The sequence below is a fragment of the Colobus angolensis genome, unplaced genomic scaffold (assembly GCF_000951035.1).
Source record: "Colobus angolensis palliatus isolate OR3802 unplaced genomic scaffold, Cang.pa_1.0 Scaffold203, whole genome shotgun sequence".
NCBI lineage: Eukaryota > Metazoa > Chordata > Mammalia > Primates > Cercopithecidae > Colobus > Colobus angolensis.
In genome coordinates this window covers 2,983,570-3,009,746 of record NW_012115189.1, presented here as the reverse complement: position 1 = coordinate 3,009,746, position 26,177 = coordinate 2,983,570, and the positions used below count along the sequence as shown (strand labels likewise).

General features: G+C 35.7%; 1 protein-coding gene across 4 annotated transcripts in view; it reads left to right on the top strand.

Annotated features, from left to right (window-relative positions):
• Positions 1-26,177, top strand: part of RNGTT (RNA guanylyltransferase and 5'-phosphatase) — a 331,246-nt gene that overhangs the window by 119,225 nt on the left and 185,844 nt on the right. For all 4 annotated transcript variants that reach the window (XM_011941909.1, XM_011941908.1, XM_011941911.1 and 1 more), the window contains one exon: positions 200-364. In XM_011941909.1, coding sequence (XP_011797299.1) covers positions 200-364 — 165 coding nt within the window. The remainder of the gene's footprint in view (positions 1-199; positions 365-26,177) is intronic.

Genomic DNA, 26,177 nt, shown 5'->3' with positions numbered 1-26,177 from the left:
CTCTTTGTGTGTTTAGATAGTTCTATTGTTAGTCAAACTAATTATTAGGGTTGGTATATATGTTTGTGCAGGCTGTGTGCTGGGTAACTCCAGAGGATGCTGTTTACACAGACTATTATGTACATTGTGGCAGCCTTGATAATTATGCTGATAAAATAGTTGTTAGTATGAAATTTAACTAATTCTTTATTTAATTCAGTCACAGCCCGTTGGAGATTGTGATTTTAATGTTCGTCTGCAGTGTATAGAACGAGAAATTATAAGTCCTCGACACGAGAAAATGAAGACTGGGCTTATTGACAAAACACAGGAACCATTTAGTGTCAGAAATAAACCATTTTTTGACATCTGTACTTCAAGAAAGGTAAAATTTACTTTTTTAAAAATTAGTGCTTATAATGTCTCATAATTCAGCTTACAAGATGAATATGAATGACATTTTGCTGCCCAGTTGTCTTGACTCTGTCAGAAAATACTCGAATTGGGTATAGCACTGTTTTGGCCAAACATGGTACGACTCCTATTCCTAGGCTTTTTCTCTTGAGTAAGATTCTCAGTGGTGGCACCTTAAACTAGGTTGTTTCCATTTTTCTCATAATAGTTTTTGTTTCATGGTCATTGGTCATACTGTGTTTTTTAAGAAGCTATAAACAACATAGAACTGTATTGAATGAAAATCATTAGGCCTGCTCCTACACATCCTGAAGGTACAGTGTTTGGTACGTACTCTTATTAAAAATATACATTTATATCTGTCTATCTCTATATCTATATATATAGAGATATATGTATGTACACACACACATACATTGAAGGTTTTCTTTTAGTATTTTTGTTGTTTCCACTTAAAATGAATCATATACTAAGGCCAGGTGCGGTGGCTCATACCTGTAATCCTAGCACTTTAGGAGGCTGAGGCAAGCAGATTACAAGGTCGGAAACTCGAGACCAGCCTAGCCAATATGGTGAAACCCCGTCTCTACTAAAAATACAAAAATTAGCCACGTGTGGTGGCGCCTGTCTGTAGTCCCAGCTACTCGGGAGGCTGAGGCAGGAGAATCGCTTGAACTCAGAAGGTGGAGGTTGCAGTGAGCCAAGATTGTGCCACTGCACTCCAGACTGGGCGACAGAGCAAGACTCTGTCTCAAAAAAAAAAAAAAAAAAGAATTATACTACATATTCCAGGATGTTGCTTCTTTTTGTTTTGTTTTGTTTTTTCACTTAACAGTATGGCTTGGAGATATTTCCATGTCAGTGCATAGAGATTTGCCATGTTATTTGTTAAGTGCTGCATGGTAATGATAGTAAAGATGTACTGTACATTATGTTATAATTGATGGGTTTTTAGATTGCTTCTAGTCCTTTGCTATTACCAGCACTGTTTCAGTGAACGTTTTTGTTTCTATGGGTGGATATTTCTTCAGGGTAAGTAGAATTTTTGGTTTAAAGATTATGAGTAATGTTAGTAACTACTGCCAAATTCCTTTCCAAATAAAGCAATTTTGTCTCCAGCAGATGAGAGAGCTCATTTTCCCATTGCCAGCATCTTTTTTTTTTTTTTTTTGATCTGTAGGGAAGGCACTGTATTGTAATGGGAAGGTGAGTATGAGTTTTTTTTTTTTGAGGCAGGGTCTCACTCTTGCTCAGGCTGGAGTGCAATGGTGCCATCTTGGCTCACCACAACCTTGACCTGCTGGGGTCAAGTGATCCTCCCACCTCAGCCTACCGAGTAGCTGGGACTACAGGTGCATACTACTATGCCCAGCTAATTTTTTTTGTGTTTTTCTAGAGACCAAGTTTCCCTGTTTTGCCCAGGCTGGTCTCGAACTCCTGGGCTCAAGTGATCAGTCTGCCTTAGCCTCCCAAAGTGCTGGGATTACAGGCGTGAGCCACCATGCCTGGCCAAAAAGTTCATTTTTATGTAGTTAAATTTGGCAATATATTTCTTGCATCTTCTGGTTTTCTGTCTTGCTTAAGAAGCGCTTCACCTCTAAAATGTTTTTATATTATGTTCTAATATTGCTATGATTTTGTCTGATGATTACATTTAGATGCTCTATTTTTACTCTTTCATTCCTTCAGGGAATTGTCTTCTGTTTGCATAGTCTATTTAGCATCCAGTTTCTTCTATTCACTGTCTCTTCTTCATGCCCTGTGTTCTCACATGAACATACTAATTCTGTTTATGCCTCATCTTCTCCATTTTCCTTTTCATTCTCTTTTTTTTCTTTGTTCTCTTATTATTTTTAGTATCACTAATATGACTACTATTATTACTGGTACTACTGTTACTGCTGCTGCATAGTTTGTTTTCAATGGGATATTTACCAGATCTAGTGTTTAAAAGCAATTGTACCTTGGTATATCTGCTTTTTTAAGACGTGACATATAAAGTGCATATTGACTATTTCCTAAGACTTTTCTCCATTTCTCGTTTGTGTTTTTGGTGAGATTCTTATTTCTTTGTATATAAATTATACAGTGTGTTCTGTGTGCCTGTTATGTGTTAGGATGTCTGATTTATTGAACTCACCTTTTAATTTGTTTTTCTTCTCTGACTTTCTGTTTTCCTTTCTTCCCTGTTTTGTAATTTCTCCGCAGTTTTGAATATTTGTGAGACATTCTTGCTTTTGGTAGTGGTTAACTTTCTTAGCAAACCTGATTGGTGGTTCTAATTCGCAGGTATGTTAGTTGGCAGTCATAAAGCTCTGCTCTCCTTATCAGAATATAAATGTATTTTGAGGCTGCATACCACATGGTCCCATGCTTGATTGTATACTGATAAACATTTGAAATGTTTTAGAAGTTTTAGAAAGGATAAGGAGGCACATTTGGCATTCACAAGAAGGCCAGCTGGCTATTTCTTAAGAAGCCTGAAGGAATGTTATACCTTTTGTGAAATTTGTCATGTTCCAGAATCAGGTTTGTAACTTCACAGATTCAGAAACCTTGGGAGCCATTTGCTCTTTTTTATATTTTTCTATTGTGAGTTAAATTTATAGTTCAGCTTTGATACTGGGTTATGAGTACTTTTACATGAAAATTGCATGTGGCATCCAAGAAGTTGCATTATGGTGGGATTTTACTTTCAAATCAGTGTTTTATATGCCTAGTTTAGGGCATTTGAAAAATTGGTGGCCATGAAGAACCGTGGTCTGTTTATATTCAACCCAGGGAATAGTACCCAAATAATTTATATTTTTTGGGAGGAGAGTGGTTATGATAGAATTGTACAAAAATATAGCAACATATGCAATCATGTTTTAAATTCTTCACCTGCTCCTACTCTAGTCCACTTAGTTTGGTGTTAGTCTTTGGATATGATATTAGCTGTAAGTAATCCTAGCACTATTGAGTGGCTATCTTTTTCATTCAACAAATACAGAGTAATCATCCTACTTTTATTACGATTTTATGTAACACCTGCTCGGCATGGGAATTTTGGTTGACCGCTGCCACTGTGATCTTCCCAACTGTTCACTGCTTGCCTTTTGTGTCTGTTTTGGCAGCAGGATATTAAGGGGGTACCTACAAGAGCCTGTGTACTACTGTGCCATGTCCAATAGGTTGGGTAAAGATAAAGTTAATATTTAACATCTGCTGTGTCCATGGTGGAAATCTATTAACTGGAACTATGTTCTCTTATGAGAATATTTTCTAAATTGTAAATACAGTATAAAAGTTGAGCAAAAGCCAAATTGCTTTGGTTTGTGTTCGTTTTTGAAAAATGAGTTTGACAGGTTGTGCTGTCATAATTCAGAGTTCAGCATTTAAGAAAATGTGTTTAGATAGTATAATTTCATTATTCAAATCAGTACTGCCTAGAAATATTTTCTAATGTGTAACATCAGAACTATTTTTTAGGGATTTGAAGCAATTATGTGGAACAACTTTTTATGTAGTTTTTCACTAGAAAGACAGTGATCTTACTGTGTTTTTCTTTATACTTAGCTTATGTAATTCCTTACAATCATAGGATATTTCTTTTTTAAAAGCAATTTTAGCTAGGCATGGTGGTTCATGCGTGTAATCCCAGCACTTTGGAAGGCCAAGGCACTTGGATCGCTTGTGCCCAAGAGTTTGAGACCAGCCTGGGCAACATGGCAAAACTCCATCTCTACAAAAAATACAAAAAAATTAGCCGGACATGGTGGCACATGCTTGCAGTTCCAGCTACTCAGGAGGCAGAGGTGGAAAGATTGCTTGAGCCTGGGAGGTTGAGGCTACAGTGAACCACGATTGCGCCACTGTACTTCAGCCTGGGTGGCAGAGTGGGACCCTGTCTCAAAATAAATAAATAAAGAATAAAAGCAATTCTAATTTTTAGAATTTTAAATAGTCTCCTCTCCTCACTTTCAGTTATTATTATTGTATTTTGTCCTTAATGTCTCTTACTGAAGTAGTTTTGGTTGTAGAATACCAAAGGAAGACATGTTTTGTAGCAGAATTGTATCCTGTAACACCAGTTATAGGATAATAACTACAATTGAAAGGTTATTGCTGTGGAGATTTTTATCTTTGCTAATGGGATGGTAAAATAGTGATCTTATGAACCTTACAGCTTTTCAGGGAAGTACAGATCATTTATTTTAGGAATGGTAGCTTTTATGAAGTTTTAAACAAAATTTACAACTATAAAACATGCATACTCATTTTGTAGAAAAATAATAGAATTTCATATTTGTGTATCTTTAAAATCTCAAAGATGATTCTGATTTTAGGAATTTATTAATATAGCTGTATAACTCTTTGTTTTTTTTAATTTGATCTGTTAAACACAATGAAGGGATAATTGTTCAGTTTTTAACTTTAATATACAGTCAGAATACAACTTCCAAAATAGTAATAACAAGTTGTTTTTCAAATTGCGATTCTATTTACATTTCCAGTTTGAAGGCCAATTCAAAAAGAATTATTTGAGTAGATTACATATGACTAACAAAACTCTAAAAACATGCAGTAAAAAGTTTCTCTGAAAGCTCCCCATCCATTTATCACCTTGTCAGTAACCATTGCTGTTAGCTTTTAGTGTATCCATCCAGAATTTCTTTATGAATAAATAAATGCATTTATTTATATTCTTACTACCTCCATATAGGGATGATTTTTTTTTTCCTTTTTTTGAAACAAAGTCTTGCTCTGTCATCCAGGCTGGAGTGCAGTGGTGCCATCATTGCTCACTGCATCCTTGACCTCCCAGACTGAAACAATCCTCCCAAGTCAGCCTCCCGAGTAGCTGGAACTATAGACCTGAACCAGCATTCCTAGCTAATTTTTAAATTTTTTGTAGTGATGGGATCTTGCTATATTAACCAGGCTGGTCTCAAATTCCTGGGCTCCAGCGATCTGCCTGCCTTGGCCTCTCAAAGTGTTGTGATTACAGGCATGAGACACCATGACCAGCATGGTGACTTTTTAATACACTGTTCTGTCCTTTTCTTTTTTTCTTTTTCTTTTTTTTTTTAAAAAAACTTGACAGTATGTCTTAAGTCTCTTCACCCCAGTATTGGTACACAGAGATTAGATCATCTTCTTTTTTTTTTAACAGTTGCACAGATTTTCATTGTATCAGTATACCATAACTTAGCTAACATCATAGTCACAGACATTGGGTTCTTAGTCTGTTGACATGGTTTTTTTTTTTTTTTTTTTTTTTGCATATAGATATTCAGTTGTTTCTATACCAGTTGAAGAGACTATCCTTTTCTCATTGAATTCCTTTTGCACGTTTATAAAAAATGAAGTTAGTTGTATATGTCTGGTTCTGTTTCTAGACTGTCTGTTCAGTTCCCTTGATCTATTTGTCTGTCTTTACTCAAATACCATACTGCCTTGATTATTTTTGGTTGTTGTGAATCTTGAAATCCGATAGTATAAGTGTTCTAACTTTGTTGTTCTTTTCTAAGTTGTTTTGGCTATTCTAGGCCTTTGCATTTTTATGTGAATTTTATAATTAGCTGTCAGTTTCTACAAAAAAGTCTGCTCGGAGTTTGGTTGGAATTGTAATGAATATATAGGTCAATTTTGGGGAAGAACTAACATCATAACAATGCTGAGTTTTCTAGTTCATCAACCTGGCATATATTTTCTTTTATGTAGGTCTTCTTTATTGTCTCTCAGCAATTTTTGTAGTTTTAAGCATGAGATTTTGCTCATCTTTTTTCAGATTTATTTCATACTTTTTGATGTTGTCATAAAAGTCTTTGAAAAATTTCCATTTCTGACTACTAGTAGTGTATAGAAGAAATATACTGACTTTTTTCCCCAAAGGAGTATGTTGATTTTTGTATATTGATGTTTTATCTTACAGTCTTGCTAAACTCAATTATTACAGTAATAATTTTTTGTGAATTTCATCAATATTATTACATAGACAATAATATCAGTGAGAAAGGTGCTACTTTTCCCTTTCCAACTTGGATGCTTTTAATTTTATTCTCCTGCCTTGAATAAAATTCAAGATGTTGAATCATTCTGTCATTCCTAGGATAAGCCCTACTTTGTCTTAATATATTGTTTTAAAATATATTATTTTAATAATAATATTACATTATTGTTCTGCACTGGCTAGAATCTATTGTTTAATGTTGTATGGAAGCAGTGAGAGTGAGCAGCCTTGTCTTCTTCCTCATCTATGGGGAAGCAAAATTTGGTTTTAACTATTAAATAGGATGTTAGCCATAGGACTCTAGAATAAGATGCCTTTTATACACGGTTAGGTTTTAAACTTGAAAGCTGATAATTTTGGCATACTAATCTTATTTATCTAACTCTCTTACTTCATTTTGTTATTGCTTCTAATAATTTTGCAATTCTTTTTTTAGGTATTCATATTAAGTGTAAATAGTGATATTTTTACTTATTGGATTTTTCATACATTAACTTTTGACTAATTTGATTGTACACAAATACAATTTTAAATTGTGGCAGTAGTTATGTGGATTCTCATTTCCTGATTTGAGTGGGAATGCTTCTGGTGTTTCTTTAGAGTATGATATGCCGCCTTTAATTCTGAGATCTGTTTTATCAGATGAAACAAGTATGCGTTTGGTTCTATTTCACTAAGTGATTTTATTTTTAACCACAAATGAGTGTTCGGTTTGGTCAAATGGCTTTTCATCTACTATTTTTTCTTTCTGTTTAGATCTGTTTATCTCATGAATTATATGAAAATATTTCCTGATGTTGAATCATTCTCTCATTTCTGGAATAAGCCCTTCTTTGTCTTAATATTTTATTTTAAAAAATGTGCTGCCCAGTTTTTTTTCTACCTTTTTAGAAGGATTTTTGCATTGATGTTTATACATAATCTTGATATTTTATAAATCTTTGGAAACTTTTTCATCATTGGTACGCTCTGTTACACTCTTTTCATCAGTGTTATAAAAAGAACTTGGTTTAAAAAAATACATTCTAGAGCTGTTTTTTGTTATTGGTGGTGTCGTCGTTGTTGTTGTTTTAAGACAGGGTCTTGCTCTGTTACCCAGGCTGGAGTGCAGTGACACAGTTATAGCTCACTACAGCCTTGAACTCCTGGGCTCAAGTGATCCTCCTGCCTCAGCCTCCCGAGTAGTTGGAACTTCAGGCATGTGCCACCACACTCAGCTAATTTTAGAATATTTTGTGGAGGTAGTGCCTCTCAGTATGTTTGACCAGGCTGGTCTTGAACTCTTAGGCTCAAGCAATCCTCCTGCCTTGACTTCCCAAAGTGTTGGGATTACAGGGTGAGCCACTGTGCACAGCCAGAGCAGTTTTAATAAAAACATCGGAATTATCTGCTTTTTTAGGTTTTTGAGGAATTCCCCTACAGAATTATTTGGATTGTAGTGCTTGAGTTTGGGTTAATATCTTTTTCACTTCCTATGTGAAAATTGGTACATTTAAATTTTTCTCTCCCTTTGAGTACAATATCCATTTATTAAAATTCTTGAAGTTTCTTCTCTCTCTCTCTTTTTTTTTTCTGCGGGTATTTTTTTGCACTTAATCTTAGCCAAGAAGTTGAGAACTGATTTTTAAAAATGTGATAGCTATTTAATTTTTTCTCCTCCCATGAACTTTTAGTTTAATTTTTTATTTCTGCTCTTTTCCTAAGCCAAGCCTAGTTCTTTTTTTTATTTTATTTTAGAGATAGGATCTTGTTCTGTCACCCAGTGGAGTGGAGTGGCATGATGACAACTCACTGCGGCCTTGACTTCCTTGTCTGCAGCAAACTTCCCGCCTTAGCCTCCTGAGTAGCTGGGACTACAAGCACGTGTTACCACGCCCGGCTAATTTTTGTGTCTTTTGTAGAGATGCGGTTTCACCATGTTCCCCAGGCTGGTCTTGAACTCCCGAGCTCAAGCAGTCTGCCCACCTCGACCTCCCAAAGTGTTGGAATTACAGGCGTGAGCCACCACACCTGGCAAATGTCTGATAATTTCTTTGTCATGTTAGTAAGGGTTTTGTGGTTTTGGTTTATTTTTTAATCTTTCCCAGGATTGTGAGAGTTTTAAAATTTCGACTGGAAGAGTCTTTATTTTCTGAGTTTATTCTTAATTTAAAAATTTTTATTGTAGTGACATGAGAGAATATTATCTGTACTTTTTCTGCAATGTATTATAAGGTGTCATCAGTTTTATATATATATATTTTTATTTTTATTATTTATTTATTTGTTTATTTATTTATTTATTTGAGACCGAGTCTTGCTCTGTCGCCCAGGCTGGAGTGCAGTGGCACAATCTCAGCTCAATGCAAGCTCCACTTCTCAGGTTCACGCCATTCTCCTGCCTCAGCCTCCCGAGTAGCTAGGACTACAGGCACCCGCCACCACACCTGGCTAATTTTTTTGTATTTTTAGTAGAGATGGGGTTTCACCATGTTAGCCAGGATGGTCTTGATCTTCTGACCTTGTGATCCGCCCACCTTGGCCTCCCAAAGTGCTGGGATTACAGGCATGAGCCACCGTGCCCTGCCTTTTAAAATTTTTTTATTTTATTTTTTTAAAATAGAGACAGAGTCTTGCTATATTGCCCAGGCTGGTCTCAAACTCATGGACTCAAGCCTTTCTTTCACCTCAGTGTCCCAAGTAGCTGAGCTGCAGGCATATACCACTGTGCCTGGCTAATTATAATACTTTCTAAAACTTTCTGGTACAGATCTATCAGCCTTAAAATTCTGGTAGTTACTGACTTTTTGTCCTATTCTGAGGTTTAATGTTTTTATACGATGTTTTTCATAGGCATTTTAGTAGGTGTTTTGGAAAGTTTGTACCAGATCTGCTAGATAGACAATATTTTAAACTAGAAAGCTCTGCTATTATTTGCTTAGTCTGAGAAGCTGCTTTTTACATTTCATAATTATTTTCCCCTTATTTTCAGGGAATAGGTTATCTGTGTGTATAAGTAGATGGGAAAGACCACTCTAAAACGCTGCCATTTATGGAGTGATAACATTGTCTGATATATTCTTGTCTAATTGCCCCTGGCCAATTGGCAAAAATAATAACGCATTCTCTTCTTTGACAAACTTCTCATGTTTACTTTTCCCACTTGTAAAGTTCTATTGCTGTTGAAATAGTATGTTGTCTTTCTTTTTTCTGCTTGTCTGTGTCTTGGAACTCTGTACATTTCCCTTAGGAGGAGTCAATTGTGTATAGTTAGGATGTAGTGAAAGAACATGCAAAGAATCACTCTTGAGTGATTTTAGGAAATTGTCTTTGATTAAAAAATAAAAAGCAAGTCTCTGTGCCCTTCCCCCCATTTCAAAAGCTAGAATCAAAAATGAAAACAAAAGAACAGATAATCTCTTGAAGTTCCCAGTGGCAAAGCTTTTCTCTGCTTGGAGTTATTTTACTTTCTACTGTGTAGTTAGACTAGAAAAATTTTATGTGGAAAATATTTTTAAATAATTTGCTTATTGCTGTTTCAAAAGTAAAATGTTTGCTTTGTAGGATGAAAGAGTAGTAAATGTTAAGATCTCCTTCCTAATAATTGTTGAGAGAATTAGACAATTATGAAGGTTATTCTTTACTACATTTAATTTTTCAAGGACACATCTACTTTTAAAATAATTTTATTAATATTTGTTATTTGCATGCTTTGTTAGGTAGGAATTTAAATTTTATGTTTATGTATTTCATTTGGCATTCAGATTTATTTTCTAGGTACTGGTTTTCTTTTCTTTATTTTCTTATTTATCACTAAGTGTAAATTTATAAGTTCTTAAGTGTTTGTTCAAGACTAGTAGTTCATAAAACCATAAGGCTTTTTCTTTTTATATCACTGTTCTATGACTTTATCAGTGTTGTATTGTTTGTGTCACAGTAAAAGAAAAAGAACCTTTGAGAGTTTGTTATGGCACCTGTGGTTGAAGAGAAGAAAGAATTTTTGCTTAAACATGAAGATCTGTTGTTCACACATAGAGATTTTCAGTGATTGTGCCTAATTTTTAATGAAATTACAGATAAAATGGTGCAACTGCATTTTGGTTTGAAAGCAGATGCAAGATAAAATAAGGATGACCATTCTCATGTTTGCGGTGTTCAGTCTTACATTATCTAGTCTATTAATATGTCATTCATTATTGGTAATTGAATATGGCCTGATGGATCCTTTCAATCTCATTCATATGTCATTTCAGAGGGAAATTTAAGAAAAGAATATAATGCATACTAAAGAGAATTCATACTTTAATATGGCAAACCTAAAGATTTATTGTCCCAGATAACTTCTTTTGGAGTAGTAAATCTTATTCTTATTCACTGACACATGAAGAAATAATTGTATCTCATGCCATATATATTTGAAATATTTCTATGAAAGATTTATAATTGTAACATGGAGAAATTTCTGTGTTTGCCCAATATGAGAGCTAAATTGTTTTATAATTAACATTAAAAAATACCTATTTGTAGATTCAGAGGAAAACGATGATTATTTTGTTTTTTTTTTTATTCTTTTTTTTTGAGACGAAGTCTTGCTCTGTTGCCCAGGCCAGAGTGCACTGGTGCTTGCTATCTTGGCTCACTGCAACTTCTGCCTCCCGGGTTCAAGCGATTCTCCTGCCTCAGCCTCCTGAATAGCTAGATTACAGGTGTGTGCCACCACACTCAGCTAATTTTTGTCTTTTTAGTAGAGTCGTAGTTTCACTATATTGGCCAGACTGGTCTTGAACTCCTGACCTCGTGATCTGCCTGCCTCGGCTTCCCAAAGTGCTGGGATTACAGGTGTGAGCCACCATGCTCTGTCAAAAGATGATTATTGGCCTCCAAAATAATTAAGAGGCAGTTACTTTGTCTGAATCTGATGAATTAATTGTTCTGTGATTGTGAGTTTGCTGCAGGTTAACAAAGGCATAGGACTGACATAGATCACATGACTGTATTCACATTCAACTGAATGCTTTTTTAAACGTTATACTTTAAATTCTGGGATACATGTGCAGAACATGCAGGTTTGTTACATAGGTATACATGTGCCATGGTGGTTTGTTGCGCCCATCATCCTGTCATCTACATTAGGTATTTCTCCTAATGCTATCCCTCCCGTAGCCCTCCACCCCCAACAGGCCCCTGTGTGTGATGTTCCCCTCCCTGTGTCCATGTGTTCTCATTATTCAGCTTCCACTTATGAGTTGAAGATGCAGTGTTTGGTTTTCTGTTCCTGTGCTAGTTTGCTGGGAGTGATGGTTTCCAGCTTCATCCATGTCCCTGCAAAGGACATGAACTCATCCCTTTTTATGGCTGCATAGTATTCCATGGTGTATATGTGCCACATTTTCTTTATCCAGTCTATCATTGATGGGCATTTGGATTGGTTCCAAGTCTTTGCTGTTGTGAATAGTGCTGCAATAAACATACGTGTGCATGTGTCTTTTTAGTAGAATGATTTATACTCCTCTGGTTATATACCAGTACTAGTGGGGACTTGAAGAACCTTTCTGTCTAGCACTCTGTGTCTAGCTCAGGGATTGTAAACGCACCAATCAGCACACTCTCAAAACATACCAATCAGCTCTCTGTAAAATGGACGAATTAGCTCTGTGTAAAACGTACCAATCAGATCTCTGTAAAACGGACCAATCGATCTCTGTAAAACGGACCAATCAGATCTCTGTAAAATGGACCAATCAGCAGCATGTGGGTGGGACTGGATAAGGGAATAAAAGCAGGCTGCCAGAGCCAGCCAGCGGCAACCAGCTTGGGTCCCCTTCCAGATTGTGGAAGCTTTATTCTGTCGCTCTTTACAATAAGTCTTGCTGTGGCTCAGGCTCACTGTTTGGGTCCACACTGCCTTTAAGAGTTGTAACACTCACTGGGAAGGTCTGCGGCTTCACTCCTGAAGCCAGCGAGACTTGAACCCACTGGGAAGAATGAACAACTCCAGACATGCTGCCTTTAAGAGCTGTACGGCTCAGTGCAAGGGTCAGCGGCTTCATTCTTGAAGTCAGGGAGACCAAGAACCCACCAATTCTGGACATACTCTTGTGGGCATTTAGTGCTATAAATTTCCCTCTAAACACTGCTTTAGCTGTGTCCCAAAGATTCTGGTACATTGTGTCTTTCTTCTCATTGGTTTCAAAGAACTTTATTTTTGCCTTGATTTCATTATTTCATTATTTGTTTCTTCCTTAATTAACTTCTTTATTTCTGCCCTGTAGTCATTCAGGAGCAGGTTGTTCAGTTTCCATGTAGTTGTGCGGTTTTTGAGTGAGTTTCATAATCCTGAGTTGTGATTTGATTGCACTGTGGTCTGAGAGACTGTTATGATTTCTGTTCTTTTGCATTTGCTGAGGAGTGTTTTACTTCCAATTATGTGGTCAATTTTAGAGTAAGTGTGATGTGGTGCTGAGAAGAGTGTATATTCTGTTGATTTTGCTTGAAGAGTTCCGTAGATGTGTGGTCTGCTTGGTCCAGAGTTGAGTTCAAGTCCTAAATATCCTTGTTAATTTCCTGTCTCGTTGATCTGTTTTAATATTGACAGTGGGTGTTAAAATCTCCCATTATGATAGTATAGGAGTCTCAGACTCTTTGTAGGCCTCTAAGAACTTGCTTTATGAATCGGGGTGCTCTGTATTGGGTGCATATATGTTTAAGATAGCTCTTCTTGTTGCATTGATCTCTTTACCATTATGTAATGCCCTTCTTTGTCTCTTTTGATCTTTGTTGGTTTAAAGTCTATTTTATCAGAGACTAGGATTGCAACCCCTGAGTTTTTTTTTTTATTTCCATTTGCTTGGTAAATCTTCCTCCATCCCTTTATTTTGAGCCTGTGTGTGTCTTTGCACGCAAGGTGGGTCTCCAGAATACAGCACACTGATGGGTCTTGACTCTTCTATCCAATTTGCCAGTCTGTGTCTATTATTTGGGGGCATTTAGCCCATTTATATTTAAGGTTAATATTGTTATGTATGAATTTGATTCTGTCATTGTGATGCTAGCTGGTTATTTTGCCCATTAGTTGATGCAGTTTCTTCATAGTGTTGACGGTCTTTACAATTTGGTATGTTTTTGCAGTGGTTGGTACCAGTTTTTTCTTTCCATATTTAGTGCTTCCTTTAGGAGCTCTTGTAAGGGAGCCCTGGTGTTGACAAAATCTCAGCATTTGCTTGTTTGTAAAGGATTTTATTTCTCCTTCGCTTATGAAGCTTAGTTGGCTGGATGTGAAATTGTGGGTTGAAAATTATTTTCTTTAAGAATGTTGAATATTGGCCCTCACTCTCCTCTGGCTTGTAGGGTTTCTGCTGAGAGATCTGCTGTTAGTCTGACAGGCTTCCCTTTATGGGTAACCCAACCTTTCTCTCTGGCTGCCCTTAACATTTTTTCCTTCATTTCAACTTTGGTGAATCTGATGATTATATGTCTTGGGGTTGCTCTTCTGGAGGAGTATCTTTGTGGTGTTCTCTGTTTCCTGAATTTGATTGTTGGCCTATCTTGCTAGGTTGGGCAAGTTCTCCTGGATAATATCCTGAAGAGTGTTTTCCAACTTGGTTCCATTCTCCCCATTGCTTTCAGGTACACCAATCAAACATAGGTTTGGTGTTTTCACATAGTCCCATGTTTCTTGGAGGCTTTGTTAGTTCCTTTTCATTGTTTTTTCTCTAATGTTGTCTTCAGGCTTTATTTCATTAAGTTGATCTTCAATCTCTGATATCCTTTCTTCTGCTTGGTTGATTCGGCTATCGATACTTGTGTATGCTTCATGAAGTTCTCATGCTGTGTTTTTCAGCTTTATAAGGTCATGTATGTTCTCTAAACTGGTTATTCTAGTTAGCAATTCCTCTAACATTTTTTCAAGATTCTTAGCTTCCTTGCATTAGGTTAGAACATGCCTCTTTAGCTCGGAGGAGTTTGTTATTACCCACCTTCTGAAGCCTACTTCTGTCAATTCCTCAAACTTATTCTCCATCTAGTTTTGTTCCCTTGCTGGTGAGGAGTAGTGATCCTTTGGAGGAGAAGGGACATTCTGGCTTTTGGAATTTTCAGCCTTTTTGGGCTGGTTTTTGCTCATCTTCGTGCATTTATCTACTTTTGGTCTTTGATGTTGGTGACCTTTGGATGGGGTTTCTGAGTGGACGTCCTTTTTGTTGATGTTGATGCTATTCCTTTCTGTTTGTTAGTTTTCCTTCTAACAGTCAGGACCCTCTTCTGCAGCTCTGCCAGTCTTACTAAAAGTAAAATATAGAAAACCTGTGTGTTATTATTGAATGATTGCAATAAAATTTTAAAATACTTTCAGAAATTACTTCAGTGAAGCCCTTAAACTCGTAGGTTTAAATAACTTCTCTAAGGCATGAGTGTGAAGACAAATGCATGAAAACAAACTGTAAATCACAGATATGGTTCTAGTACCTAATTGGTGATGGTGTTGAAGAAGGGTGTCAGACAACTCTGTTGTTTATACGGAACCAGATTTTCTGTACCTTGTTTACCAAATAAGATGCTATTGGTTGTAAGACCATGCCCCCTGCCCACCTTTTTCTTTTCATATCTTTGGAAATGTGTTACCCAGTGGTACATGAAGTCAACTGTGATTTGTCATTGTAAGGTAAGTGCTGTTTTCAGACATGTGAACGTGTGGGCTGTGAAATAGGGAAGTATGTATTTCCCAATAGAGGGAGGAACTCTATATTTTCTATGCTAATTTTAAAATCGGTTTGAATAAACTAGTCATTTGAATAGATTATAAAGAGGTCAGCATCAATTTGTTTGTATTCTACTATTGTGCCATCAGTCTTGCCTTACTTTGTTGGACATGGGTGCAGAGTGAGGAGAAGGATAGTGGAAAATGCAAACAATTTATATGAACATATGGAATATGGCAAGTGTAAGTGTCGTATAGAGGCAACATTTAAAAACGATGGTCATAATCAGAGCAATTTTGTATATTGGTGATAGCTGAAAAGCTCTAATAGTGAACTGTTTCAGTAGAAGACCAATAGAACACACTGCGTTGCAGTGGAAGAAACAGTACCACTGATTAACAAAGTTTGGTTGTAGGCACAAAACAAAGGCAAGATTTACATGTATTCCAATAAATATTAAAATATATATATATATGTCAAACATACACACACACACTGATTTGGAAAATAGGCTGTATTTATTTAAAAAATAATGATTTTCAAGTTAGTATCTCTTATTGGATATTTAGATTGCTACCAAAGTTGTTTTTCTAATGTTTTGATGAATATCTCTTTAGATAACTTAGTGAAAGTTCATGAGTATTTCCTTAGGATAAATTCTGAAAATGGAATCTTAGGCTCTTATCTATGCGACCACATATTCCTGAAAGTTTGTGCTACTGTGTGTCTCCAGGCATGTGGTAGGTAGAATTCTAAGGTGACCCCCAGTGCCTGTTGTGTAACCCTGTCCTCTTCAGTGTGGGTGGGATCTGTAGCTTGCTTCTAACCAATAGATGGCAAATGTGATGGGATATCGTGTCAATTATTAATTTATATTCTTACTTCTCAGTGTACCCTTCAATATATGCTCTATGATAACTGACAGACTTCCTTTAAGCATTTTCATTTAAGAATTTTGGCATTTTGTAAATAATTTTTGATTATTACTTTCCTTTCATTTTTACCTGTATGTTTTTTAGAAAACAGACAGAAGGCTGGGCGCGGTGGGTTACACCTGTAATCCCAGCTGTTTGGGAGACCAAGGCGGGTGGATCACTTGAGGTCAGGAGTTCGAGACCAGCCTGGCCAACATGGTGAAACCCCGTCTTTACTAAAAATACAAAAATTAGCTGGGTGTGGTGGTAGATGCCTGTAATTCCAGCTACTCCAGAGGCAGAGGTAGGAGAATCTCTTGAACCCAGGTTGCAGTGAGCTGAGATCACACCACTGCATTCCAGCTTGAATGACAGAGCAAGACATGGTCTCCAGAAAAAGAAAAGGAAAACAAACATGTTTTCAATTTATTGCACGGTCCTTTTTGTTGGCGTCTTGTTTATATGTATTTTCTTTCAAAGCAGACCTGTCCAACTGAACATCTGTAAGATGATGAAAATGTTCTGTAGTCTTTGCTGTGTACTACAGTGCCTCCTAGCCAAACATGCTTATTGAGTAGTACTTGAATTGTGGCTAGTGCAGCTGAGGGAACTAGATTTTTAATGTCATTTAATTTAAATTTTTGTAGCCATATGTGGCCATTGGATAGCACAGTTTTAATATATAGTTGTGTGCCACTTAACAATGTTTTGGTCAACTTTGGACTGCGTATATAAGGGTGGTCCCATAAGATTATAACAAAGTTGCCCTATACAGGTGTACCATTTTTTATCTTTTATACATAAATACTTACCAGTGTGTTACAGTTGCCTGCGGTATTCAGTACAGAGCATAATTACATGCTGTACCGGTTTGTAGCCTAGGAGCAATAGACTATATATTATATATCCTAGTGTATAGTTGACTCTACCATCTAGGTTTGTGTAAGAACACTCAGTGATGTTTGCACAATGACAGAATCACTCAACAATGCATTTTTTTAGAGCATACGCCTGTTGTTAAATGATGCATAACTATATTTTTAAATTTAATTTGCTGGTGTGTAGGATTTTTGTGCCTATATCATAGATTCTTTTTACATTTAAAGTAAAATAAAACTTATCTTGATGTATACCTATATGATCTAGTTCCTGCCCACCTTGCTGCTAATTTTCTATGACTTTCTTTTACAGTTACTGTTCACTGGTGTTTTTATTTCTTGTATTCCCACATATGATACTTTATAGTTCATTTTAAGACATTTGCACTCTGGAACTGTGCTTAGCTTTTATGGCTGCCTCTTTCTAGTTCTCAGCTAAATCTCAACTCCTTTGTTAGCCTGATCTCTGATTTTTTTTTCCAACAATGTTTTATTTAGAAAAAAATTTAAATATACAGAAAAGTTGAAAGAATTGTATTGTGAACACCCGTGTACCCAGGGCCCAGAGTCTTTATTTTACTGTACCACCTCTAACACATACTAATTCATCTATTTCTCTATGCATCCATTAGTCTATTTTTTGGGGTGAATGTCAGAGTAAATTGTAGACATCCGTTTATTTTCAGTTTTACTTTTTACTGGGTTTATCTCTTTATTTTGTTGTAGAAGTTCTTTACATATCTTGGATATTGGTCTTTTGTCAGATATGTTTTTCTGATATATTCTCCCACTTTGTAATTTGCTGTTTTATTTTCTTAACAGAGGCTTTGTTGTTGTTGTTGTTGTTGTTGGGACGGCGTTTTGCTGTTGTTGCTCAGGCTGGAGTGCAATGGTGTGATTTTGGTTCACTGCAACCTCTGCCTCCCAAGTTCAAGCGATTCTCCTGCCTCAGCCTCCCAAGTAGCTGGGATTACAGGTGCGTGCCACCATGCCCAGCTAATTTTTTGTATTTTTGGTAGAGATGGAATTTCACAATGTTAGTCAGGCTGATCTCGAACTCCTCACCTCAGGTTATCCACCTGCCTCGGCCTCCCAAAATGCTGGGATTACAGGCATGAGTCATCATGCCCGGCCAATTTTCTTAACAGAGGCCTTCGATAACAGAAGTTATTATTCACTCGTTTGATTTATGAATTATTTTTCTTTTATGGATAGTGCTTTTTTGTGTCTTGCCTAAGAAACCTTTGCTTGACTGACCCAAGGTCAGAAATATATTCCCCTATGTTTTATTCCGAGAGCCTGTGGCTTAGCTTTTATGTTTGGGTATATTATCCATTTCAAATTAATGTTTCTGTTAGTAGTGTGGAGTAGGAATTGAGATTCATATCACCCTCCCCACTAGTTATTCTAGCACCATTTGTTGAAAAGACTTCTTTTCCTGGATTGCATTGACACCTTGGTCAAAAATTAAATCACCATATTATAAATCACTGTATTATAAATCATGTATTTGTTGGTTGATCACCTGTTTTTAATTGCCATCCTATCAGTGTTCACTCTTTTTATGTGATACAGACACTTTCTGATAAACTAGCGTGATAGATTTGCTACTGTATTGCAAATGCCTGGAACTACGGAATGGATGATAGAAATTGGTCTATAGTTGACAGTAGATGGAGAATGATTTTGTAGTTGTCTGTTTTTATTATGTAAAATGAATCGGATTTATGCCTATTTTTCTGTGACAGAGAATAGTTTATTTATATTGTAGTGAACTGTTCGGTGAAAGCTTGAATGAACTGAGTTCTAAAATAACTTTTAGGATATTTTTAAGGAAGAAATTCTTTGAAAAACATAGCTAGCAAGTTTTAACATTTTTATGTGTCACCTTTGTTAATATGTCATTTTTAGAAAATTATCAATGTCATTAAAATGTTCAAGTGTATTATGTTGGTGATGGACATGTATTTTCTTTTAAATTTTGTTTTCTATATATCTGTGTAACGTTAGCATTGTGCTATCATCTCGAGGGGAAATCCAGGTGTGTGTTTGAATCTCTTCCCAAATATGTCTCTCTAATTCCCTGAGCCCACTAAAATCTCCACTTTTTTCCTTTTCCCTTAGCAGTGGCCTTTTGCCTAGGGAAAAAATGTGGATTTTCTAAGTTTTGCCATATGTTTAGAATTGGGAAATGCCCTTAGAGAAAAACTGGCTGTATAAATTCAGTTCACTTTTTGGCCCTTCCCCTGACTGCACAGTACTTAACAGAATGTTTTAAAATTTGAAGTTTATCAACTTTTCCCCTTTATTTTTAACTTATTTATTTTTCTTAGTTCTAATTTTGTTGTTGTTGTTTGTTTAGTGACTAGAGAATGTAGTTGGTATAATTTGTAGGAATTTGCTGTTTTTTTTTTTTTTTTAGTGGCCCAATATATCATCAGTTGTTATAAACATTTCTATGAATGTTTTTATATTCTACTTTTGTCATAGGTGAGAGAGGAATATTAAAATGGTTCAGTGCTATTACTTTGTCTTTTTCTAATATATTAAAAATTTTAGCACATAAGCATTTATTACTCATTTCTTCATTATGAATTATCAAAATCAGTTGACACCATTTTTTCTTTCAGTTTGCTTAGGCATATTTTACCCAGAAATATTAATTTCTTTTATTTTGCTTTTGTTTACTTTGAATTTTGCTTAACCATATTTTGCTTAGAAATATTAATATAGGTTTGCATGATATTTAGTTTTTCTTAAAAATTTTGCTTAATGTGCTTCTATATATTTTATCTTTTATACTTTTCTTTGTTCTTCTTTTTTGTATTATTGGATAATTTCTCAAAATGCCCCATATTTCACACATCTGATTTTTAGCATAGCATATTTTTCAGAAATTTGAGAATGTAAAGCATATGCTTTCTAAAATTTAATTAGCACATTTTTTTCTTTAGTGTTTCTAAGCAGACTTTTGCTTGGGGATGTATAATACACAGTGAAACGTACACAAATCATAAGTTTGCAATTTCAGAATTTATTTGTTTATTTTTTGCTTGTGAAGGTTCGGTTGTTCTATCACCATTTGTTGAAGAGACTATTTTCTCTTCATTTCATTGCTTTTGCTCTTTTGTCAAAGATCACTTGACTGTATTTATGTGGATCTATTTCTGGGTTCTATTCCATCCCACTGATCATTTGTCTGTTCTTTTGCTGATATTATTCTGTCTTAATTACTGTAGCTTTGTAAGTTTTGAGTCTGGTAGTGTCAGTTATTGCCCTTACTCTTCTCCTTCAGTATTGTGCTGACTATTTTAGTCGTTTACCTCTCCATACAACCTTTAATATCAGTTTGACAATATTTAGAACATAACTTTCTGGAATTTTGATTGGGATTGTGTTGAATCTGTAGATCAAATTGGGAAGACTGACATCTTGATGATATTGAGCCTTCCTATCCATGAACATGTACTGTCTCTCCATTTATTTAGTTCTTTGGTTTCTTTTGTTGGAATTCTGTAGTTTTTCTAATACAGATTTTTTATATAGTTACGTTATCCCTAAGTATTTCCTTTTTGGAGGATGCTAATGTAAATGTTTTTGTATTTTAAATTTCAAATTTCACCTGGTATATAGGAAAGTGATGGATATTTTTTCTATATACCATTGCTGGCATACAGGAAAGTGGTTGAGTTTTGTATATTTGTGTCCTGAAACCTGGCTATAATTGCTTATTTGTTCCAGTAGTTTTTGTTTATTCGTTTCGTATTTTCTGCATAGGCAATCATGTCATTTGTGAAAAAAGACAATTTTATTTCTTCCTTCCCAATATTTACACCTTTTACTTGTCTTACTTTATTGACTAGAACTTCCAGTATGATTCTGAAAGGAGTGCTGACAGAGAATGTCTTTGTCTTGTTCCTGACATTAATCAGAAAATATTTGATTGTTTTTTGATTCTCCCTCTCATATTAGCCAAACATGGAGGGCTGGGTAACTGGCCAATGTTTTAAAATTTTGCTTGCTTTATTTAATGGTGTGGAACTGCTAGCCTCGGATAAGTCATCCATCATCATCATCATCATCATCATCATCATCATCATCATCAATCACCATCATTGTCATCATCATTAGTAGTATGTTGTTAAAATTAGACTTTTTCACTTGATAACTGGTAGGAGTCTATAGATTTCCCTGTGATAAGTTCAGTCCTCAGAAAGCACCACTCATATGGCATTTCAGGGCTTAAATTCTTAATACTATTCCCTTGGTTTTCCAAGTCTAAAACACCGTTCCATATAGGATTCTGTACAATCCCATATCTAGTCATATTGCAGTGCTGAGAATTGTAGTCCCAGAGAGGCATCTGTGGAGACAGGGTTTGAGAATGTTTGTGAAATGTTTCTATCAAGTCCTACCTAATAGGTGAAATAGTTTTTGAAAGATAAAATAAAGATCCGAACTGTAGCAGGTGGATAGAAATGCCTCTTTCATTGTTGGATGGGAGACATATATTTCTATATGTAAACATATAGAAAATATGTTTGATGTGGAGTACTTTGAAATAATGATTTAGCAACTGTCTGTTGGTAGAGATTAATGAGTCCTCAGGCATGCACAGCTCTTTATTCATACTACCTCATGGATCTCATGTGCAAATTTCAGGGGGAGTTAGTATGAAGCCTGCAGTGGGAATTTGATCTGTGACACCGGCAAGTTTGTTCTCTGCAAACGCTGGTGGGCCATATCGGTTCCAATTGATTTCAGCCAGGTTTTAAATCTCATAAGTGGAGGGAGTTTCAGTGTTTGAGCAATTTGTTTCTTTTTTTAATTTGCCACCCTGCAGGCTCAATAATTTCTGCCAGTCACTGGTTTCTTTAACTCTTTAGGGCATAGTTTAAAAATAAGTTAAAATATGTAAAGTGCTTGGAACAGTACCTGGCATATATTAATAGTTTTGTGTGTGTTACTTCCTTCTCTTGCTCTTCTCATCATTTTCTAAAAAATGAATATGTAATTAGTACTCAGTAAATATTTGAATAAATCCTTGAATGATAGATGAAAATATAATTGCTGTTTTGTTCCCTTAGAAGTCTTTAAGCATCTCCACTGAAAGCATTTAAGGTAAAATAACTATTTTATGTGTATTTAGGTCCATATTAACTCATAAATTCATGAGTTTCATAAAGTGTAAGCTCATATGATACGTAAGCAGTGTTGAATTTGACTGCTTGTAGACGAGGATGTCCTCTCCAGTTGGTCTCACACGTCCGTCTTACTATTTACCCTGTCCAGTTCAGGTTATGGCCTGGCACGTATAGACATTTTAGTTTGGGGTCTCCACACTAGACCCTGCCACCCGCTCTTCCAAGATGGACATGGAGTAAACCCTTTTACATCTCAAACACTTAACACAGTGGTTGCCACTTATTGGTACCAAGTAAATGTTTGTTGAATGAGTGAATGATGCCTAAATTATGAAACTAAAAAGAAAAATTAGAAATCTGACAAAAAGAACTTTTATTGCTCCATGAGGATGTAGTTGACTACTTCTTTGTGGATCTATGAAGGGATTTTGGTAAAAATAAGACTAACAGCAACCAAAATTAAGAGGTTATATCTTCTAGAGAAATTTTGTTTTAAGATTTTCTAACTTGTCAAGTAGGATTCACCAGAATTATTATGCTTCTTTTTTATTGCAATACTATGGGTTAATGAAAGAGCCAACAATAGTATTGCAAAAACGATTTATATTTTGATTAGCTAACTTGAATGACATAGTTGTTTAGGCACTATTGGTAAGTAGTAGCAATCAAGTCATTCTTTTTTAAAAGAAGATAATGAAGTTGGCTTTGTGATGAACAAGGATGACTTGTAGGATTATTATTTACTGATTAGAAGGACATTCAGAGTACAGAAGCATTGAATAATCTTAACCTGAACTAGAAGTTAGACTTTGGGATTGAAAACCAATAAAGATTAGTATCCAGGGGAGTGCAAATTTCCATTTTTGGGGGGGGGGTTTAAACTAAACCTTGGATTTGTGGAGAGTTAATGAAAGCACATAAAAGAGTCAAGAGATAGAAGTTACTATATTAAGTATTCTCAGGCAATGAGTTGAGGCTTTGTGGGAATATCTGCTCAGAAAATGTCTGAGTAGAATAGACCAGAACTGAAAAGTGGAGGTATTTTCTTCTTTTTTAAGTATTCCGTTGGTATATTTTTCCATACTATAATGAATTGATATTGCCAATTCGTATTTCTAATAACATTGGAGATTCAGTTTCTTCTTCACTGTAGTCTTAAGCTGTCATTTTGCTTATTATTTTTAAAAGGCTCCTTTCTATGCTTTGTAACTTTGCAGTTTCTATTTTGTTTCTCATGTTTCTAATGTCAAGCCTTTTGCATTATCTTTCTCTGCTTATGCATTTATAATGACTTGGTTTTCAGATGCATCATGATTCATAGACATAAAATATCAACTTGGAGTCAATCATATGGTAACCTTTGTCAGTTCCTCCAATCTTTGGTCCATGCTACATGCCCTCTGTAGGATATTTCAGATGGTATTCAAAGATAAGATTATGTTCATAAGTAAGCAAATTTAAATTTTATAGGAAAAACCTTATGAAAACTATCAAGCTTTATTAAAAATTGATATATAATGTCTACTGTTTTACTTTTCATCCAGTTATCTTTGAATTTTGTCTGGAGGGAAAATTATCAAGAAAATCGTAATTCTGAAAAGGATTGTATCCTAGTTTAGGGTAATTGACCACACATATTCCACTTTAAATTTCTCCAAGATTTTTCAGTTAAACATTTCTAAATTAGGATTCTTTTATTTGTTAGAAGTGTTTTAAAAGCATCTAGGGTAATGGTTGACAGGGAGAAATTGTAGTTATGTCATCATATGTAAATGTTTTTACTGCCAAATTGAAATTAAGGTATTATTTAGGCATATTGGCCAAGGCTTATGTTGTTGTTGGGTCCTCATATCCCTCACATCCCATTAGCATGTCCTAATGCCAGGCCTGGCTAATTTTTTATTTTTATTTTTTTAGTAGAGACGGGGTTTCACCATGTTAGCCAAGATGGTCTCGATCTCCTGACCTCGTAATCCGCCTGTCTCGGCCTCCCAAAGTGCTGGGATTACAGGCTTGAGCCACTGTGCCCGGCCTCCCCACTATTTTTCTTACCTATTTTGTCAGTTTTCTTTTGAAGCTTTTTTTTTCTTTTTCTTTTTTTTTTTTTTGTTATACTTTAAGTTCTAGGGTACATGTACACAACGTGCAGGTTTGCTACCTATGTATACATGTGCCATGTTGGTGTGCTGCACCCATTAACTCGTCATTTACATTAGGTGTATCTCCTAATGCTATCCCTCCACCCTCCCCACTCCCCACAATAGGACCCGGTGTGTGACGTTCCCCTTCCTGTGTCCAAGTGATCTCATTGGTCAATTCCCACCTATGAGTGAGAACATGTGGTATTTGGTTTTTGTTCTTGTGATAGTTTGCTGAGAATGATGTTTTCCAGCTGCATCCATGTCCCTACAAAGGACACGAACTCATCCTTTTTTATGGCTGCATAGTATTCCATGTGTAAGGCGTGTATATACATTTAAGATTGTTACAGATTCTTGATGAATTGACCCCCTTTGTCAGTATATTGTTTTCATCTCTAGTAATTTCTTGTTCTGAAGTTCTTGTCTTATATTAATATAGTCTAGATGCTTCAGCTTTTTTTCCATTAGCACTGGATTTGACATCTTTTTCCATCCCTGTACTTTTTACCTAATGGACTTTTTATGTACAAAGTGGGCTGTTGTAGACACTATATATATAGTTGGTTCTTTTTTTTTTTTTTTTTAAGAGGGATCTCACTCTGTCGCTCAGACTGGAATTCACTGGCGTGATCTTGGCTCACTGCAACCTCTGCTTCCAGGGCTTAAGTTATCCTCCCACCTCAGCTTCCCATATAGCTGGGACTACAGGTGCACACCACCATGGCCTGGCTTTGACTATGGTTTTGACTTTGCTTTTGACTATGATAAACCAACATTTTTTTTGTATTTTTTGTAGAGATGGGATTTTGCCATGTTGCCCAGGCTAGTCTTGAACTCCTGAGCTCAAAATATCTGCCTGCCTCTGCCCCTCAAAGTGCTGGCATTACAGACGTGAGCCACCACACCCAGCTGGTTCTTGATTTCTTAAAAAAATTTATTAATAATGACAATCTCTGCTGGTTGATTTTGTAATGTTGTGGTTTCTGGAAGAAATAGAATGAAAAAAAATCAATCTCCTATAAATCTACCATCTTACTACTTGATTTACTACATGGCTTGCCCCATGTTTTCTCATTTTCTTTTTTCTTTTTGTCTTGCCATCCTTTGGATTACTTGAGAATGTTCTTATTCCATTATATCTCCACTTTTTTTGCCTATTAGATATACATCTTTGTGTATATTTTAGCAGTTGTTCTAAGGTTTATAGTATCTCTTTTCACAATTTATATTTAATTTTTTTTTTTTTTTTTGAGATGGAGTCTCGCTCTGTCACCCAGGCTGGAGTGCAGTCGTGCAATCTCGGCTCACTGCAAGCTCAGCCTTCCGGATTCACGCCATTCTCCTGCCTCAGCCTCCTGAGTAGCTGGGACTACAGGCGCCTGCCACCACTCCTGGCTAATTTTCTTTTTTTTTTTTGTATTTTTAATAGAGACAGGGTTTCACTGTGTTAGCCAGGATGGTCTCAATCTCCTGACCTCATGATCCACCTGCCTTGGCCTCCCAAAGTGCTGGGATTACAGACGTGAGCCACCGCGCCTGGCCTAATTTACTTTTAAATAATAGTATGCCACTTCATAGTTGGGGTTCTTACCTCATTTCCTTTTATACATTTTGTTTTTACATATGTTATAAATCCTACAATACATTGTTAATATTTTTACTTTAATTAGTCAATTATATTGTAAGAAAAGAAAGAGGAACACAGATTTCTTAATATTTATTCTAGTTTTTAACCATTCCAATGCCCTTCATTATTTCAGTTTAGATACAGATTTTAAAATTCTTGTATCATATTCCTTCTACCTAAAAATTTTCTTTGAAAATTTCTTATGTTCTAGCTTGGTGGAAATATATTTTATCAGCTATTGTCTGTCTGAAAAAGAACTCTGCTGTGCCTTTGTTATTGAAAGGTATTTTCATTTGCTGAAGATTTTTGGATTAACATTGTTTCTATTAATATTAGTATGTTAAAGGTGAGGTTTCATTGTCTCTTGGCTGGTATAATTTCAGATAAGGAGTCTGCTGTCAATCTTATTT